Source organism: Octopus bimaculoides, chromosome 4, assembly GCF_001194135.2.
Source record: "Octopus bimaculoides isolate UCB-OBI-ISO-001 chromosome 4, ASM119413v2, whole genome shotgun sequence".
In the NCBI taxonomy this organism is placed as follows: domain Eukaryota; kingdom Metazoa; phylum Mollusca; class Cephalopoda; order Octopoda; family Octopodidae; genus Octopus; species Octopus bimaculoides.
Genome location: NC_068984.1, coordinates 103947182 through 103965784, shown reverse-complemented (window position 1 = coordinate 103965784; position 18603 = coordinate 103947182). Strand labels below are relative to the sequence as shown.

The window sequence follows — 18603 nt, the reverse complement described above, 5'->3', positions numbered from 1 at the left end:
CCCCCACAGGTCCTCTCAGACCAATGAAATTGACAGGGACAGGAAATACATTGACAAGTCAAAATCGATGCACTTATTGTTGAATTTGAGCTAATTTTTCTGTATAATTCACAAGTTCCCTCAGTTTCATGTTAATTATATTTCAAACACCAACTTAATAACAAAGTTATTTTACTGAAAATGTGACAGTCCCAATAAGGGAATCATACTGCTGCTATTTAGCCCTAGGAAGCTGGACTGCTTCCTGTCGGCCTTTTCACATTTCCTGTGTCCTTAAGTCTCTCTGTGAGATTTATAATTAGATCATTTCTAATTTTTGTAATTAGTGAATGTGTTTTCACTGTGAGAGGTTGACAGGCATCTTCAACCAGCTGGTCATGCTACTTCAGGCTGATGACAAGCAAAGACTCAGAAACATGTCCCTGAATGCAGGCTAGGCTGGGTGGGGGTGCTTGTCTCCCCCTCACAAATATAAGGACACAGGAAATATGTCAAGGCCAACAGGAAGTGGTCCAGCTTCCTAGGGCTAAATAGCAGCAGTATGATTCCCTTATTGGGACTGTCACATTAAGTTGACAGTATACAACTGCTTTATCGTAACACTGCTGCTTAAGTCTCTCTCTGAGATTTATAATTAGATCATTTCTAATTTATTTTACTAAATTCTCCATTATTTCTTAAATTAATTGAAACAAAGGTAGCATATCTCAGTAGAAATATAACAACAAAAGAGTATCATAGTGGAATATTTAATCCTATTTATTACTCTCAATATTAATCTTCATGACTCCATGTTATATAACTTCAGTCTTTGATCTGTATAGAAGAGATGGAGAAGCCTCCCCTATAGATTTTAATCTTTAGGAGATAGGAAACTGTTTTGCTGCTTCATTACTGTGTTTTCAGTTTGGTTACTTTACATTTAGAGAGCTCCTGTGAGCTTGCTGATACTAATGAAGTAACTATAGCTTATTTACACTGATTTTTTTATTCTAAAAACTTAGTAAAAAATTAGTAATACCAATATTAGTGGATGGTGTCTAATAAGTTTCTTTTGTGGGTGGATGGTTACTCCTCCCAGAAGGTCTTTTTCCTGAAAGTAGCTTGCTGACTTTGTCATCATATACTTAAGACCAAGAACTGTTTACTTGTAGCACTATACCTTTGAACTTAATCCAACAACTGCTAAACAATGATATTATCAAAGAGTTTTTTTGTGAGGATGTTGTGTGTGGTAAGAAGCTTGCTTCCCAACAACATGGTTCAGGGTTCAGTCCCACTGCATGGTACCTTGTGCAAGTGTCGAGCCTTGAGTTGACCAAAGCCTTGTGAGTGGTTTTGGTAGACAGAAACTGAAAGAAGCCCGTCATGTGTGTGCGTTTGTCCCCCACCACTGCTTGATAACTGGTGTTGGTTTGTTTACATCCCATTAACTTAGCATTTTGGCAAAAGAGACTGACAGAATAAGTATTAGGTATGGTTTATTTGACTAAATGTTCTTCAAGGCAGTCCCAGCATGGCCGCAGTCTAATGACTGAAACAGATAAGATATTTCTTAATGTATCAATGTTATATACAACTGTTCTCAAGTGAAATATGAGAGATGTTAAGACAAACAAAAAACTTCATAGAATTTATTCTTTATTCTAAATTTTATTTTGCATTTCAATTCAAAACTCAGCTCTACTAATTAAAGTTTAAAATTTCACATGCTGTCCATCTTGTAAAGATAATAATACATTACATGATGTCCATCTACTAAAGATAATATATTATGTATCCCACGATTTATATCTGTTTATCTCTTTTCAGTAATGCTGTAATTGCCTGTTCTTGGAACCCAACTGGTTCGAGTATTGTTAGTTGTGAGAAACATCGTAAAGTGATTTTATGGTCCGATTTTTAAATTTTTAAAACAAAGAAAATTGACTGAAAAAAAATGGAAAAAATATTGTGCCAGCTTATAAAGCTGCAATATTTATAAATCATATTTTCATGTCAGCTCTTAAACAGCAATATGATTTACAATTCATAAATGTACAAATCTGTCAGATGGCTAAACTTCAAAATTGCCCAGATAAAGATCATAATGATAACATCAATGATGTTATAAAAGAAATTATTTAAATTATTTAATTAATACCATTTCTAATGATCTCTGCACAGAGTGTACTTGTAAATGGTACATTTTTTAAAAATTGCTTTATCAGTTACAGCAAAAGAAGTTTCTGGACAGATGGCAGGTTTACTAATATTTGCTGCTTCATTGTAAACTTATCAAATTGTTCCTGACTTTTCAAACAGTTTTATCAGCCAAATTTATTGCACTACTTGATTCAAGCTTATTGCTGTCATGTAAAACTCTTCTTTTAGCCCACCATAATAATGATTATCATTCACTGAAATGACTTCCAGCAGTAATATTTTTACTGCATTTTATCAACCAATATCAATTTCAACTTCTACAGAAAAGAAATAACAAAGATACATACCTAATGTACAGTACACTTGAACATACATTAATCTTTATTGAAACAGTTCTAGCTTTGTGTCTGTTGTTATTTTTGATTTTGTGATGAAGTTTGGGTGTTCAAGTTTCAAGAATCTTCAACAGGGAATCAACCTGACAGACGAAAATGATTAGCAATATACAGTGTTCAGGAATCCCATCTATCTCTTCTGACACAACATAAGTGAGGTTCTCAAAGCAGTTTTGTGCACTTTATGTATACACACTGGGGATTTCACCTAATGTCCCTGTCAAGTTTACAACTACTGCTTCTTCCTATTGGCATCCATCCTTCATTCTTACCATTGACCACTTCTAGCCTTGTTTATAGCCATCTTTCAGTTCCCTCCTTCCTTGCAACTTCTCTTTCTATTCCTTATCACTCATCCTTCCATCATTCTCCTAACCACTGCATTCTACAGCTGTAATATTAGCTGTGTGAATCAGGATATTATCATCCTGAAAGATTGTACTACCAACAGGGATCAATGTTTGTACCATAGGATGGACATGATTAGCTAAAATATTAAGATAATCCTTGACGTTAATTCTGCCGTGTAGAAGAACTAAAAGGCCAAGATAATTACTTTATGTGGCTGCCCAAAATACTTCAGGGCTACCTCCATTTTTTTTTTTACAGTTGGAGCCAAACAGGGTTGAAGGCTTTGGTTAGTTGGTTGGGAGTGATAGAAGACACTTGCCCAAGGTGCTATGAAATGGGATTGAACCTGAAACCATACTGTTGGGAAGCAAACTTCTTAACCATGCAGCCATGTCTACACTTGTATGTATCAACATATACAGCTTATTAGTGAAGCAAATGAATGAAAGAGTGATCAAACCATGTTGCAGAGTATATATTTATTTATGAAAAGCTGACATCCACTCCATTACTATTCAGTTTCTTGCTCAGTGTAGTCATTCCGATAACAGTATGTACAATATATACAGAAATAGATTTTCAGTATTTTTTTTTTTAATCTATCTTAAAAATCAGTGAATTCAGATTTTTTTTTTTCCTTTGTGTATTAAACTGAATGTATTGATTCATAGTTGACACTCCGGGAAGGATCGGTTGGGAAGAAATGTTGACACTGTGTCATCAACCGTTTTAATGCCTGAAAATTAAAGAAAAAAAATCTATTTAGTGATATAAAATTTATTTTCTGACAAGGAAATAAAGTTTTACTAATAAGAGTAGAGCATTAGGTATGCATATGAAACAAAATAAAGCTGACTGGAAGTCCTCAAACTCATTGCTTTGACTTGCCTGACCACTCTATTAAACATTTTTCAGTCTGTGCCTTTCTTTATGCACAAGGCACTAGTTGATTACATCAACCCCCCAGTACTCAACTGGTACTTATCGTATCGACTTCAAAACAATGAAAGGCAAAGTCAACCTCGGAATTGGAACTCAGAATATAAAGATGGATGAAATACCGCTAAGAATTTTATCTGGCATGCTCACGATTGTGCCAGTTTGCTGCCTTAGTAATTTCTGGAATCAAATGATTCTAGCAAACAAAGTAAGCTGTCACATCTTTAACATTGGGATATTAGCATTTTCAATGCACATCTCGACATCAAGTGTCTATCTAACTTCCCCTCCAACACTCTTCCCAACATAACAGCCAGAGTTTTTTTTTTTTTTTCCTTTCAATTTAGAAAATCCTAAATCTATATTGTGTAAAATGTTATTGATTTGAGTTTAGACAACTGCCTTGACCTTGCATAAGGCTTTGACTTTACCCATTCTTCTCAGACCACCCTCACCTTTCTAGATGATGTTAGCTTTTATCTGCTGCTCCCTTACTGCCCTCTTTTCCTCCTCCCACTGAAACATCTTTTACCTGCCTCTTCTCCCTGACCCTTTCACACCACCTCTCTCAGCTCCCTTCCCTCCCTCCATCATTTATTAACTCACAAAATACATTACCACTTTCCCTTCTCAGACAAAGTTACAAAAGCCCTGAAACGTTAGATTCTTCACTCCTACCAACAAATTTAACATTTGCAGGAATGTCAACTCGAACTTTCAGGTTTCCTTTGATTCCAGATTTTAACTCTTGCTCTACTGCCTTCATTATTTCCACTGCTCTAACAGAACTGAAAAAAATTGTTCATGCTACTATTGCTGCTGTGTCAATTTTAGAAAACTTTTTAAAAACATTTTGAGTTTACAATCAAGTTTTAATTCCCAATTAAAACTGATGTCATTAGGAAATCATGAAAATTAGTTCATTCTGTATGAGCATTACCACACCTTGCATGACTTAATGTTATTAGAACTAACAGTAGTGAAAAGTAGTAACCCAATGAAGAATCCTTTGCCAGTTGTATCAGGCAAGGTGCATTAAGGAAAAAAAAAAGCCATGTCTAAAATGTTAGGAGCTCAGGACTGGCCTAAGGCTAAATGACAAAAACAGAAGGCAATTAAAGGAATAGCTTTAACAATGAAAATTTTGCTTCAACAAAAAAAGCTAACACTGTTGAATAATACAGAAACCAGAATACTGGAGCTGATCATCAGTTGAATATAGAAATGGTTGAAACAGTTAGAAATATAAATATAGATGGAGCTAAGAATCATCAGAGCTTTAGAATATAGACATATTATGAACAGTTAAAGCCATACATATGGAAAGAGCTAGGTGTCATCAAATCTTTAATGCATTATTAGAACAGTCTGAATGTGGATGAAGCTGTGTTACCAGGGCTTTAGTGGAATGTAGAAACAGTCTGAACTGTTAGAATTATTATATCTATATAGACAGAGCTAAGTATTATCTGGGCATTTGAATGTAGAAATGGTCTGAACAATTAGAAGTATATATGGATGCATTTAGGAAATCCATCTCAAAGGTAACGACATGAGTTACTGAAACATCACAATAAGAAAAGAAACAGGAGGAAAAGACAAGATCAAAGGCTGTAGTTATGCATAGTCTGTAAATAGGTGACTTGTTAATGAAGTACGAGAAGAAATTGTAAAGTTGATGCATTACCAAAAGTAAGTTTGACCCTGAGAGAGAATTTAAACTGAATCTAACTACATAAATTGCATAAACTATTTGAGAAAGAGGATGAAAACCAAACATTGTGTAGAATTAAGCATCATGGGAGATGTAGGTCTGGAAGTCTTTACTTTAGCAACAACTCAAATAAGAAATGGAAGTATTAGAATTCTTCCTGTTTTTCTAGGCTTTCTTACAATTATATTTAAATTCTTCTATTAATCCCAACCATGATAATAGTGTCATTTACACATAAGGATTTTCATAGAAATCCGTCTAAACTGATACAAAAGGTTTTCGATTAGGATAAGCCAAAGGATTGGAAGGGTAGACATCTTGATGTCTGTATTTAACACAAATTCTTCATTGCTTATAATTCTTTCTACTTTTGGTACATAGCAATTTTGATGGGAAGGAAAGTCAATTGCATTGAACCCAGTGCAGAACTGGTACTTATTTTTACCAACCCCAATGGGATGAAAGGCAAAGTCAACCTTAGTGGTGTTTGAACTCATAACATAAAGAGCTTGAGGAAATGCCATTAATCATTTTGTTTGATGTGGTAACAATTCTGCCAGGTTGCCACCTAATATTTGCATATAATTAAATCACTTCAACCACCATCTGTCTATATCTCAAGAACAGCTTTCCTTTTAACAAATTGCAAAGATCTCAAAAATCTAAGATATCTACTGCAATATGTTAAGTTTCCATAACGCCCAGCCAAAGTGAAATAACTGATACAGCTAACTCTCAGAAAAGTAAATGGAGAACCTAAGCTAGGGCCACTTTTTTAATATTATCACAGTAAATGCTAGTTTTGTTTGTGTCTGCTTCTATCCTGAAAATACCTTTTTCTCTCCCAAATTCAACAGCTAATGAAATGATAGTTATTAATGAACCTCTGTTTCTTATTTACTGGGCTCCTTCCTTTTTATAGCCAACAGAAATTTGACAATAACAGCATCTTAGATCCCTAAAGTTGCTATTGTGTGAGAAGTTTACTGTAAACTATTTCTGTGCAACAGAAGACTGAGATATGTGGTGCATTGCTGTATGCAAGAAGACCAGCCCACCACTGTGGGTAGTGGTGCCTTGTAAAACACATCCAGTATACCGTGGAGCAGTTGGCATTAGGGAGGGCATTCAGCTGCAGAAACCAAGCCAAAACAGACTATGGAACCTGATACTGCCCCTGGCTTGGCCAGTTCCTATCAAACTGTCCAACCCATGCCATCATGGAAAAATGGATGTTAAATGTTGATGACTTGAAAAGTTTTGAATATTAGAGAGAAGCTGCCTTCTTCGTAGACATATTTGCAAGTTTGTTTTAATCCAACTAATCCTCCAATTGCTACCAATGTTGGTTTAAGAAACTCTAAAAAGCAACACAACTGTAATAGTTTAAAACATTTACCTGGATGTATTTCCTTTGGGTTTCATCATTGAGTACATGAGCGACATATCGAGAAGAAATCTTCTCTCGACCAGTACGTGCATGAATACCTACCATGGTAACTCCTATAGGCCAAGGGGCATTACCAATAGCCATTTCGAGATAAGCATCATTAGCCTGCAGTTAGAAGGCAAATACAATTATTATATAGCTAAGTAGAGTGATAATAAACACATTCATGTACATTCAAACATGGAAAGGCTTTCACAGTGGAAACTGTCTAGGAAGAGAAATCCTCCTAGATAATGTATGTGAAAAACACACCAGTGAACTATGAATGATATCATCAGGCCATAGGTCACCTGCATAAGTTATGGACACTGAATCTGTTGTTCATATCCCACTAAGAACTACCATTTTTATATTTAAAAAGTAAATAATAAATTTACTGATGTGTGCAAAGCTTTGTCAAACTGGAATTAATTACTAAACAACAATGATCAAAAAAGCATTCCTAATATAATTGTACATATCTATATTTTAACCAATTATGCTCAGTGTGTTTCTAGTTAATTATGTTATCATTTTTACTTCCACCTCAAGATTGCTGAAAAAGATGTAAGAAAGTGATTATTCAAAGGATTGAAAAGAAAATGTTATTGTTTTAATTTTGTGAATGGTTGACACAACGAATGAGTTTTAACCATACATGGAAACTCTTTACATCCTTTCATTCATGTGTTTCTAGATGTCATGTATGGAAAATTAAAATGTTACTCTTCAATGTTTTCTGTTTAATTAACAGTTAGTCAAAAAACTGAATTGATTTGCCGGGCTTAACTCTTTAGCATTCAAATTACTCTGTTGAATGTAATGCTTATTTATTCATATTCTTTTTCAGTTACTGATGCATTATCTTGCAGCTTCAAGATTTTGATGATGTAATTGTTTGTTTTAGAACGACATTGTAGGATTGGCGTAAGAGTTTGGATCTGGTCAGTTTGAACATAAAACAGGTAGAATATCTGGGGCCTGATATGGCCAGTTTAAATGCTAATGGGTTAATCCTCATTTTATGAATCTTTAATTCAGATTGCAGAACAGAAAAGGAACTATTTCATATAGCAGCTAAATGATGATTAAGGTTTTTCAGCAGTACTGACACTATATATTATCTTAAACTACTCCAGCTGTCTACATTACTGGTAAAGAAGAATAGTACTATTTAGATTTTAAAGCTATTGCATTAGGAACAGGTATGGTTGTGGAGTCAAGAAGTTTGCTTTGCAACCATGTGGTTGACGACTGGAAATTTTGTGATAAATCTATAATTTCTTCTATAGTCATGATTTTTTAAAGGAAATATTTACTTGTAACAGCCATGATCTTAGAGCTGACCAATTTTGCTCATCTATCTGGCTTTTGTACAGTTAACTTTGAAAACTAATGACAGGAATATCATCATCATTACTCCATATAATAATAATAATAATAATAGGAGAGTATTGTAGCTCGCTTGAAGCATTGTGTATTGTTTGTAAAGAATAGTACAACAATGCACTATAAAACAAGAAATGGACTATATATCTGTTGTAATTTGGTTATCTATAGTCCGATGATATTTCGGAATTACAATTCCTTCTTCAGATCTTCTTAGCTGGAGTCTCTGAAGAAATATCATCGGACTATAGATAACCAAATTACAACAGGTATATAGTCCATTTCTTGTTTTATAATGCATTGTTGTACCATTCTAAACTTTTATTCTTTAATAATAATAATCCTTTCTATAGGCATAAGGCCTGAAATCTTGGGAGAGGGGTTTGTTGATTACATCGACCCCCAGTACTCAACTGGTACTTATTTTATGAAAAGCAAAGTCAACCTCAGTGTAATTGTAACTCAGAATGTAAAGGTGGTTGAAATGCTGCTAAGAATTTTGTCCGGTATGCTAATGATTATGTCAGTTTACTGCCTTAATAGTAATAATAATGGACATAAACAGTTGGACATTGTATTAATGGTCAAATAGTCACAAAACTGTCATTATTGATTAGCTGTCCTAGGTGACCATAATGTAGTAATTAAAGAAGTTGAAATAATTCCCAACTACGCAAAGTCGAAGATGGAGTACCACTATTAAAGCTATTCTTGTAGTAGTAGCTGCAATGAGGTCCATCCCCAAAAAACTGCCACAATTCTTTGACCAACTTAGATGAAATATGATATTGGCATTACACGAAAAAAAACTACTTGTTAGGCACTGCTCATATCCTGCAAAAGATTTTTCTCTTTTTCAAGCCTCTGACCTGAAAGAAAGACCTTAAAAGAAAATCAAACCAGTTTTTAGAAACTGTGAGAAGCACAATAATAACTGGCAATTTTAAAGACTATCAAGAAAAACAGTTATTATCATCATTGTCTTTTAACGTCCGTTTTTCATGCTGGCATGGGTTGGACGGTTTCATTGAGGGTTGGCAAGCTAGAAAGCTGCACCAGGCTCCAATCTGATCTGGCAATGTTTCTACAGCTGGATGCCTTTCTTAATGCCAACCACTCTGAGTGTAATGGGTGTTTTTTACATGCCACCGGCATGAGAGTCAGTCAGGCGGTACTGGCATTGGCCACACTTGGATGGTGCTTTTCACATGCCACCAGTATGGGAGCCAGTCGGGCAGCACTGGCAATGATCACACTCGAATGGTGCTTTTTACGTGCCAATCAGGCCGTACCGTCATCAGCCATGATGACTTCACTTGCCTCAACTGGTCTTCGCAAGCGCAGTTTATTGCCCAATGATTGAAGAGTACTCTTAAATGGGCTGGTTATGCTACACTAGCATAGGTCACAGTTACAGTCTCACTTGGCTTGCCAGGTCTTCTCAAGGACAGCATATCTCCAAAGGTCATGTTTCAACACCTCATCCCAGGTCTTCCTCTTCCATAGGATCCCTCTACTGCTAGGGTGTGACACTTTTTCACACAGCTGTCCTCATCCACATACAACACATGACCATACCAGTGCAGTCATCTCTCTTGCACACCACATCTGATGCTTCTTATGTCCAACTTTTCTCACTCTGTTGTGTATGCACACTGACGTTACACATCCAGCAGAGCATACTAGCTTCATTCCTTGCAAGCTTACGCCTGCTCTCATGGCTGTTCGCACACATGCGTCATTGTCTACCTTTTACTCTGAGCGAGAGGCCCTTTGAACTTTGCCCAGGCTATTCTTATTCTAGCAGCTACACTCTCAGAGCAACAACCCCTGCTACTGACTTGGTCACCGAGGTAATGGAAGCTATCAACTATTTCTAATTTTTTCCCTTGGAATATAATGGAAGCTGTTTTCTTCACATTTTCAGTTTTTATTGCCCCTGAGCATTTGCCACACAAAAACTATCTTCTCAGTTAGTCTTCCTTTGATATTGCCGCACCTCTTATGTGTCCATAGCTTACACTGGGTACATCTTATGGAGTTTCTACCTACGCTTTTTTTACAGATTGAGCAGGGCCATCTACCTGAAGGGATTTGTGGTTTGTCTGCTTTCCTACTTATTAAGACTTTGGTTCTTACTAGATTGACTTTAAGGCCCTTCAATTCTAGACCTTGCTTTCACACTTGAAACTTCTCTAGTTCTGATAGTGACTCAGCTATTAGAGCAAGGTCATCAGCATAGAGAAGCTCCCAGGGGCATCCTGTCTTGAATTCCTCTGTTATTGCCTGAAGGACTATGATGAATAAGAGGGAGCTGAGGACTGATCCTTGGTGGACCCCTACTCCTATCTGGAATTCTTCACTGTACTCGTTGCCAACCCTCACCTTACTGACAGCATCCCTGTACATGGCTTGCACAGCTCTCACTAATCACTCATCTATCCCTAGTTTCTGCATTGACTGCCAGATAAGGAATCGGGGGACCCTGTCAAAGGCTTTCTCTATGTCAACGAAAGTCAGGTATAGAGGTTTGTCTTTGGCTAGGTATTTCTGCAGCTGTCTTACCAGTGGTGCTTTTCCCTGACACAAACCCGAACTGCATCTCATCTAGACTGACTCTCTCCCTAATTAGTTGGGCTATGACCCTCTCCATGACTTTCATTAGCTGATCCAATAACTTGATACCTGTATATTGGTGTGCAGAATATATAATAATGGTACAAGATAGGAAGTGACACCAAAACTTCTGGAAATCTGCTATCATACAGTATTTATGAATGTTTTAAGAGGTCAAAATAGTATTACATTTGGCATGATGTCAAGGGAATCCCCCACTTAAGATCTAAAATTAAACAAGTAACATAATAGCTTGCAAGTTGGTCCACAACTAATTATCACTGAAGGTTGAAGATGTGGTTCACAATTAGTTTATACTGTGAATGGCTTACCTTTATATAATCTCTGTTCATAATATATTTCACAATCTCTACCATGCTTTCCAGAATGTCTTCCTCCACTTTCTGTGAAAAAATGAAAACAAAGAGTAAATTACAAAAAAATCAAAAACCATTTAAGAAGATACTGTTTCTTAAAAAGATTATCTTGCAGAAAAGGTTGCAACAAGTAAAATATAATATGAAAAAAAATATCCACAATTGAGAACTTACTTCCTAAAAATTTAACCAACTCAATCAAACATGATGAGCAGTTTTGAAATAAATCTTTTTTAAAAGAAGGTTTAAACAATTTTAATTCACTTGGAAACATTTAAGTTGTTAACTTCCATTTGTACAAGTTTCATTTTCCATTTGTTGGATATTTGGTGCTGCAAATTAGGAATTCTAAGCATTTTACAGTGTCACATGTCAAAATAATCTTGATGACAAAATTTCCAAATAAATATTAAAGCAATTAGATTAAGACATTATCTTTTGGTTAAGAATAATATGTCATTTGGTTTGGAAAATTGAAAATAAATAAAAAATGCTAGAAAGTTGAATTTTTTTTCTTACTTTCTGTTTGAGTTTTCGAAACAAAGGTTTTAAGTATGCAACAGTTTGTGTATGAGTAGCACTGCCCATTTTGCCTTTCATAGTTCGTTTTTGATCTTCAGTACGACTATTTAATTCCTCACCCCATAGCTTTAGGATATACTGAAATAAAGAAGTAGAATTCATTAGTTTGCTATTGCAGAGAAAGCTCATTTACTAGTTTATAAAATTCACATGCACACACAGAAAAGCTTTAAAATACTTGTAACACAGTAAAAAAGATAACTCTTTAGAAAACTATAATCGCAGAAAAGTATATCCCTTTTTGAGAAATTACTCTGGCCAGATGTTCTTTCTAATGCCAACCCATATCTGTTTTTCAAGGCATATTTTTTTTACTTCTACAGGTCTTCAAAGGCTCAGAGTGATTGATTGTAATGTCAACAAAGAATGTAAACATCATATCACTGGTAGTGATTAGTGAAGTTGGGGGATATCAATATTCACACACACACACATATCATCATCATTTAGCATCTGCTTTCCTTGTTGGCATGGGTTAGACATTAGACTGAAACTGGTAAGTTGGAAAGCTGCACCAGGTTCCAATCTGATTTGGTATGATTTCTATGGCCGGATGCCCTTCCTGATGTCACACACACCAGACATATTCTTTTACTCATTTCAGTCATTTGACTGCAGCCATGCTGGAGCACTGCTTTAAAGGGTTTTGTAGTCAAAGAAATCAACCCCAGGACTTATTCTTTGTAAACCTAGTACTTATTCTAACAGTCTCTTTTGCCGAACTGATATATATACACACATATATATTGGTTTCTTTTGCCGAACTACTATATATATATATATATATATACATACACACACAATACTTCCTACAGTTTCTTCTACGAAATTTGCTCACAAGGCAATAGCCAACCCACAGTGTCATACAGTAGGAGTGAGTCCAAAACCAGATGACTGAAAGTGAACTGCTCAGTCATGCCTGTGCCTATAATACATGAAAGTAAAGACAATAACCTTGTGTTAATTTTTATTATAGGCAGTGCTAAGGCTTTTTGCAGAGCCTCTAGCACTGGTGAAGTCAAGCATCAATTGAACTAAGTTATTAATCCAAACAGAGAAAAACACAGACAGTGAGTAAGAGGGCTACTACAGTCCTGAATAAGGACTGAGAAAGGGCTTGTTATAAGATGGGAGGGGACAAAGTAGAGAGGAAGTAGGTACAACAGTTGGATAGTCTAAAGGAAAAGCCACTGCAGTAATAAAAGAGACAGAGAAAAATCTGTATAATAATGGTTGCAGTGTGTTTGTGAGCAAATCTTTACCAATCATTGAAATGACCATATTTTGGTGCAGATGTGGTCTCAAAGTGTGTATATGTAGCAGCTATGTTATTCCAAATATGTGAGCAGTATTATTTGGGATTTGTAGAAGATCAGCAACTGATTAGAGATGAAGCACTTTCTACTTCTGAAGAGACAGTGCAGTCTTTAAAATGCAGTTTAACAATGCTATATAAATGAGGCCATGAAAGATCAGAGGTTAAGAGGCCTAGCATCTGTAGTGATTCTGAAAGTTTTAACTGTGTATTATACAGGACTAGGAAGAATGTAGTTTTATCTTTGCTAGTCTAGTTGTAATACATCTTAAAAATATCATGGTAATCTTACTTTGAGAAATCGCAAAACAATTTCTTGATCCCAATCACGGTTAATCTGTCCAAGCTCTTTTTTCATTTTCTGAAATAAATGAAATAGTTTTAGAAAATTTCACAAAATCAATTAACTCATTTTATAAAGTGAAATAAAATAAGAAGAAAGAAAATTATCTTTGAAATATTTACAATTGGAAGACACAGTTTGTCATAAATTCACAGTAATTCAATCAAATCATGACTATTAATGCATTAGTCTACCTTGTATGTTCCATCCAGCAGATTTGATACTGAGGTTTTCATTCAGTTGTGTTTAACTTGCCTCAAACTCATTTTGCTCAGATAACAAACCATACAGTTTTTCCTATCCACTTATCGTCATTCCACTTTTTGTCTCTCCCTTTCCCACATTATTTCCACCTCATCTTTCGCCCTCTTTTACTTTTTTGTTTAAAAGTTGCTTATGCACTCATCATCATCGTTTAACGTCATCCCATTTAAATAGGAAGGCAAGAGAGAAAACATTCTAAAATAAAATTAATGCAATAGATTTTTGAGTCTTGAGAAACAAATTCTGAAGTATTTATTCTATATTTTTAAGGTGAGGAATTATGTATGTTATTTACAATGGACCTTGTTTATTGTTATCACAACATTTTGGCTGATGTACTCTCCAGCCTTCATCAGGTGTTCTGGGGGAATTTCGAACCCAACCCTTTATTTGACTAATGGGGTACACTGTTCTCATTCCTAAGGTATATTGCTGATGTTATTTTTCCGTTGATATTATTCAGGACATCCGTATACTGTAAGCCAACCTTCACTGGACAATACCTCAACTTCAATTCCTACCATCCATACAGTATAAAGAGAAGGATTGCTCAGTGCATAAAACATTGAGTAAAGACTATAAGTAGTGATTCTGATACACACCAGGAAGAAATGATCAGGCTAAGAAACAATCTGCTATGCAACAACTACCCAAAGAACATACTATCCACTCCGATGAGGAAGAGGAGAGAGGATGAAACCCATAAACTGACCACAGTCTGTCTACCCTATGTCAAAGGCCTCTCGTAAAAGATACAAAAGATATGCAGTCCATATGACATCAGAACACTTCACAAATATCTTCTCTGAGTAAAACCACCCATAGAAGAGAATGTGACCAAAAACTGTGTGTAATCTATCCCATGCAGTAGTGGTAGGTTATACAAAGGCAAAACATGCTGCCCACTTAAAGTAAGGGTAGAGGAACATCATAGAGCTGTGACAAGAGGGGATGTTGAAAAATCAGGTATAGCCAATCAGGTATGGAAAAACGGAGACCACCTCCTGTTGTGGGATGAAGTTAAAATAATTGACAGAGAACACCACTGGAAAATACACAAAAATTAAAAGAAGCTACACATATGCTAGGACACAATAACCTCCTAAGCAGACCTAGTGCAGATATGAATGTAATATGGGAACTAGTATTAAGAAAGGATAAAATACTAGGTTTATATGCCCTGAAATTCACTCTATAATTGTCCACAGGCATATAGCATAGTGGATAAGGGAGCGGGCTACTAACTCTCGGATTCTATATTCAATCTCATGCAGGGACTTGAAAAACAATATCAAGAGAAAAATAACATCAGTAATATACCTTAGGAGTGAGAACAGTATACCCCATTAGGGTTCGAAATTCCACCAGAACACCTGATGAAGGCTGGAGAGTACATCAGCTGAAATGTTGTGATAACAACAAACAAGGTGAGGACACCTATCTGTCCATTGTAAATAATAATCTGAAGTATTTGTATTTGGAAAACTCAGGCCATTGTTTCACAATAGCTATTGATTAATAGAGCATCTAACAAGAAAACTTTATCCTAACTTCTAGAAAGGATACATTTCTGTTTCCTCTTAATATTCAAAATAAACAGTGATACTGAAGAAAACAAAATCACTCTCATATGACTGCTCCTTTTGATATCATCTTTAAACACTACCATCTATCCATAAAGACCATTGTCTGTAAAGACTAGCATCTCTCTTTAAACACTATTGTTTGTAAACACTGTTGCTTGTAAACATCATTGCTTGTAGACACTGTCATCTGTAAACTTATTTACCTCAATATCTTCTAATGTGGTCCCATCATCTTTAAAAGCAACATCATTGGACTTGGCAGCTCCATCTGTAGTTTTAATTAACTCATTTAAATATTCTTGATCAACTTTGTCCAAAGCAGCTTTGAAGTCATTCTGACCTCCTTGACCCTGACAATGAAATTTTTTTTTAAATAGTAACAAAGTCAAAAACAAAAATAAATTTCTTACATGAATTGTTGTTGATTAAATAAATTTTCACATTACTTACTAACTGCCACTATTAGAGACAAAACATTTTTTAAATATTTACATCTACACTCATCATCATCACACTGACAGTTTGACAGGATCCAACATGTCAGGTGGACTATGCTGAGCTCCAGTGTCTGCATATTATGGTTTTTCATATTGTTGAACATGCCATTATGGCTTAGTTTAGCCATCACTCACAAGTATGACCTGGCATTTTTTCCACCATGATTTAGTTGATCAGAGATGGGTCAGTGGATCCTATCATGGTGACTACAACCATCATAACATAGCTACCAACACCATGTTCTACCACCACAAAATATTTCACAACAATCACGACCAACAGCTGGAAAGTTGCTGCTGCTTCTAACCCAAACACCAGAGCAATTTAACCCTTTAGCATTTAAACCGGCCATATCCAGCCAAAATATCCTACCTGTTTTATGTTCAGACTGGCCAGATCCAATCTCTCATACCTACACTACTACAATGTCAGTCCAAGAACTAACTCACAGATCATCAAAGTCTAAAAGCTACAAGATAGTACATGACTAATTTAAAGCAATGTGAATAAATAAACATTACATTTGACAGAGTAATCTGAATGTTAAAGGGTTAAAATAATAAAATCAATGTAACTGCACATTTCTTGGATGGCTTTCTTCTGAAGACAGGCCTTTGCACCCAAAATATAAAGGTCTTTTTTTTAGAAAACTTCCTGCATTGTTAGTATTCTTTATTTTCCTTTTCTTTCATATTGTTGTTTTAGGTGGCTATTTAGTTGTCTTTCAATCATTTTAACTTTCAACTCTTCAAAATTTGACATTTCTTTTGTTGTGTAATTATTTTACAATGAGAACAAATTTGTCAGTAAACAAGAGTCCCCATGGGCATCTACTCCTAAAAAAACTACTGTAATTAACTAAAGGATTACAATGAAAAGAAGGTTATAGATAAAACTTTAGTACAAACCCACTTGCACTGAGATCAAGTTTACCAGTTTTAACTCTTTATATGATATGAACAACAAACAGGTTCCACTGTAACAAACTTTTATTTTTTTGTTTTTGATCAGTGTTATTTTCCATTTGCTTCTGTCTAGAAATGAAAGGAAATGACTACTATTCTCTTCAAACTTTGGTTTTGTGACCTGGACATCAATGCTTCGAAATTGACGTATTTTGCATTACATTTCACACAGATTCAGCACTGAGTTGCTGAAGCATAAATATTGTTATAGCAAATTTTCTGCTCAATACCACAAATTTGCTTGTCAGTTGCTTGACCATAACTACTTGAGCTGACTGACAATATGTGCATCTCTGATCATGAGCAGGAGTAGTGGGATTTTGAAGGGTTTGAATAAATATAACAAGAGCAAAATTTGAAGGAAATATTAGCCATTTTTCATACTTTCTGTGGGTAAGCAAATATGAAATAACAGTTGCTATCCAAGGACAAAAATCGTGTTACACACTGTTATAAGCCATGCCCAAGATTTTACATTAAAAAAAAATTGAAGAATGCAGACTCATTGCCTGGTTTAAAACAATGAACATCCAGCCCATGGGTACTATCAGTAGAGTCTACACTGTGGCAAGTAATTAAGCCAGGCTTCTTGTCTAACTTTCTCTTCCCAGTCATGGAGTCCCCTGAAATGAGTCAACAAGAATTAACCTCCCCAACTTTCTCCAAGTTATTTAAAACATCCAGACAATGATAACCCTTTAGCATTCAGATTAATCTGCCAAATGTAATGCTTATTTGTTCATATTGTTTTAAATCAATCATGCATTATCTTATAGCATTGGATTTTAATGATGCGATTGTTTATTTTTTTTAGAATGACATTGTAGGGTATGTGTAAAAAGGCTACATCTGGCCAGTTTGAACATCACTATCATCAACATTTATTTAATGTCTGTTTTCCATGCTGGCATGGGTTAGACAGCTTGACAGGTAGTGGCAAGGCCAGGAGCAGCACCAGATTCTATAGTCTGTTTTCGCTCGATTTCTACAGCTGGATACCTTCCTAACATCAACCACTTTACAGAATGTACTGGGTGCTTTTTACATGGCACCAGCACCCACACCCACACCAATACTTTTTACATGGCACCTTGGTTTTAGATCTCAATTCTGTTGTGGTAGGCAGATCTTCTTGCAATGTGCCACATATCTCAGTATCTGTCATCTCCTTTGTAGGGTTCAAAAATATCTGAACCAGATATGGTTGGTTTAAATACAAAATGAGGAATAAATAAAACAAGATGAATGCCTTCTATATTTACTTTGTTTACATCAGGTTCCAAAGTTTCATGCCGTTTTAGTCTTTGGTAAGCTTCAAGTTCTGTTTCCCCAAACAGAAGAATTGGTTCTCCTCTGTCACGTAACCTTCGGATAACCTTTAAATAAAATTAAGATTTAATGTAAATAGAAAAAAAAAAAACTTTAGATAATATACAAAGATGAATTGCCTAATGATATCAGTATGAGAAAATTCCTTTTGTTATTTGCTAATTATATCAGCTTAAGACAATAATCAAACAAAACTATCTGCATTAAAAAATGTTGATAAAAATTTAACAGAATTATTGCCACTATATCAGGTGATTAACCATAAAAGAATTATATTTAGTTTGTTTTTACCAAAGATATTTTTAGATTATATTAGCAGACATCTGGTTAAAAAATGTTTTCAAAATTTAAAATCAAAAAAAGATT

At 35.2% G+C, this 18603-nt stretch overlaps 2 protein-coding genes across 3 annotated transcripts in view; one reads left to right on the top strand and one right to left on the bottom strand.

Annotated features, from left to right (window-relative positions):
• Positions 1-2543, top strand: part of LOC106882625 (autophagy-related protein 16-1) — an 80121-nt gene extending 77578 nt beyond the window's left edge. For both annotated transcript variants that reach the window (XM_052967333.1, XM_052967334.1), the window contains one exon: positions 1813-2543. In XM_052967333.1, the coding sequence (XP_052823293.1) occupies positions 1813-1906 (94 nt within the window). In that variant the 3' untranslated portion in view covers positions 1907-2543. The remainder of the gene's footprint in view (positions 1-1812) is intronic.
• Positions 2544-3355: 812 nt separating this feature from the next.
• LOC106882627 (pre-mRNA-splicing factor 18) overlaps positions 3356-18603 on the bottom strand; it is a 22451-nt gene continuing 7203 nt past the window's right edge. The window contains exons 4-10 of the mRNA XM_014933367.2: positions 18171-18284; positions 15649-15795; positions 13545-13613; positions 11875-12015; positions 11311-11382; positions 6944-7099; positions 3356-3627 (exon numbers count right to left, since the gene is read on the bottom strand). Coding sequence (XP_014788853.2) covers positions 3538-3627; positions 6944-7099; positions 11311-11382; positions 11875-12015; positions 13545-13613; positions 15649-15795; positions 18171-18284 — 789 coding nt within the window. The 3' untranslated portion in view covers positions 3356-3537. The remainder of the gene's footprint in view (positions 3628-6943; positions 7100-11310; positions 11383-11874; positions 12016-13544; positions 13614-15648; positions 15796-18170; positions 18285-18603) is intronic.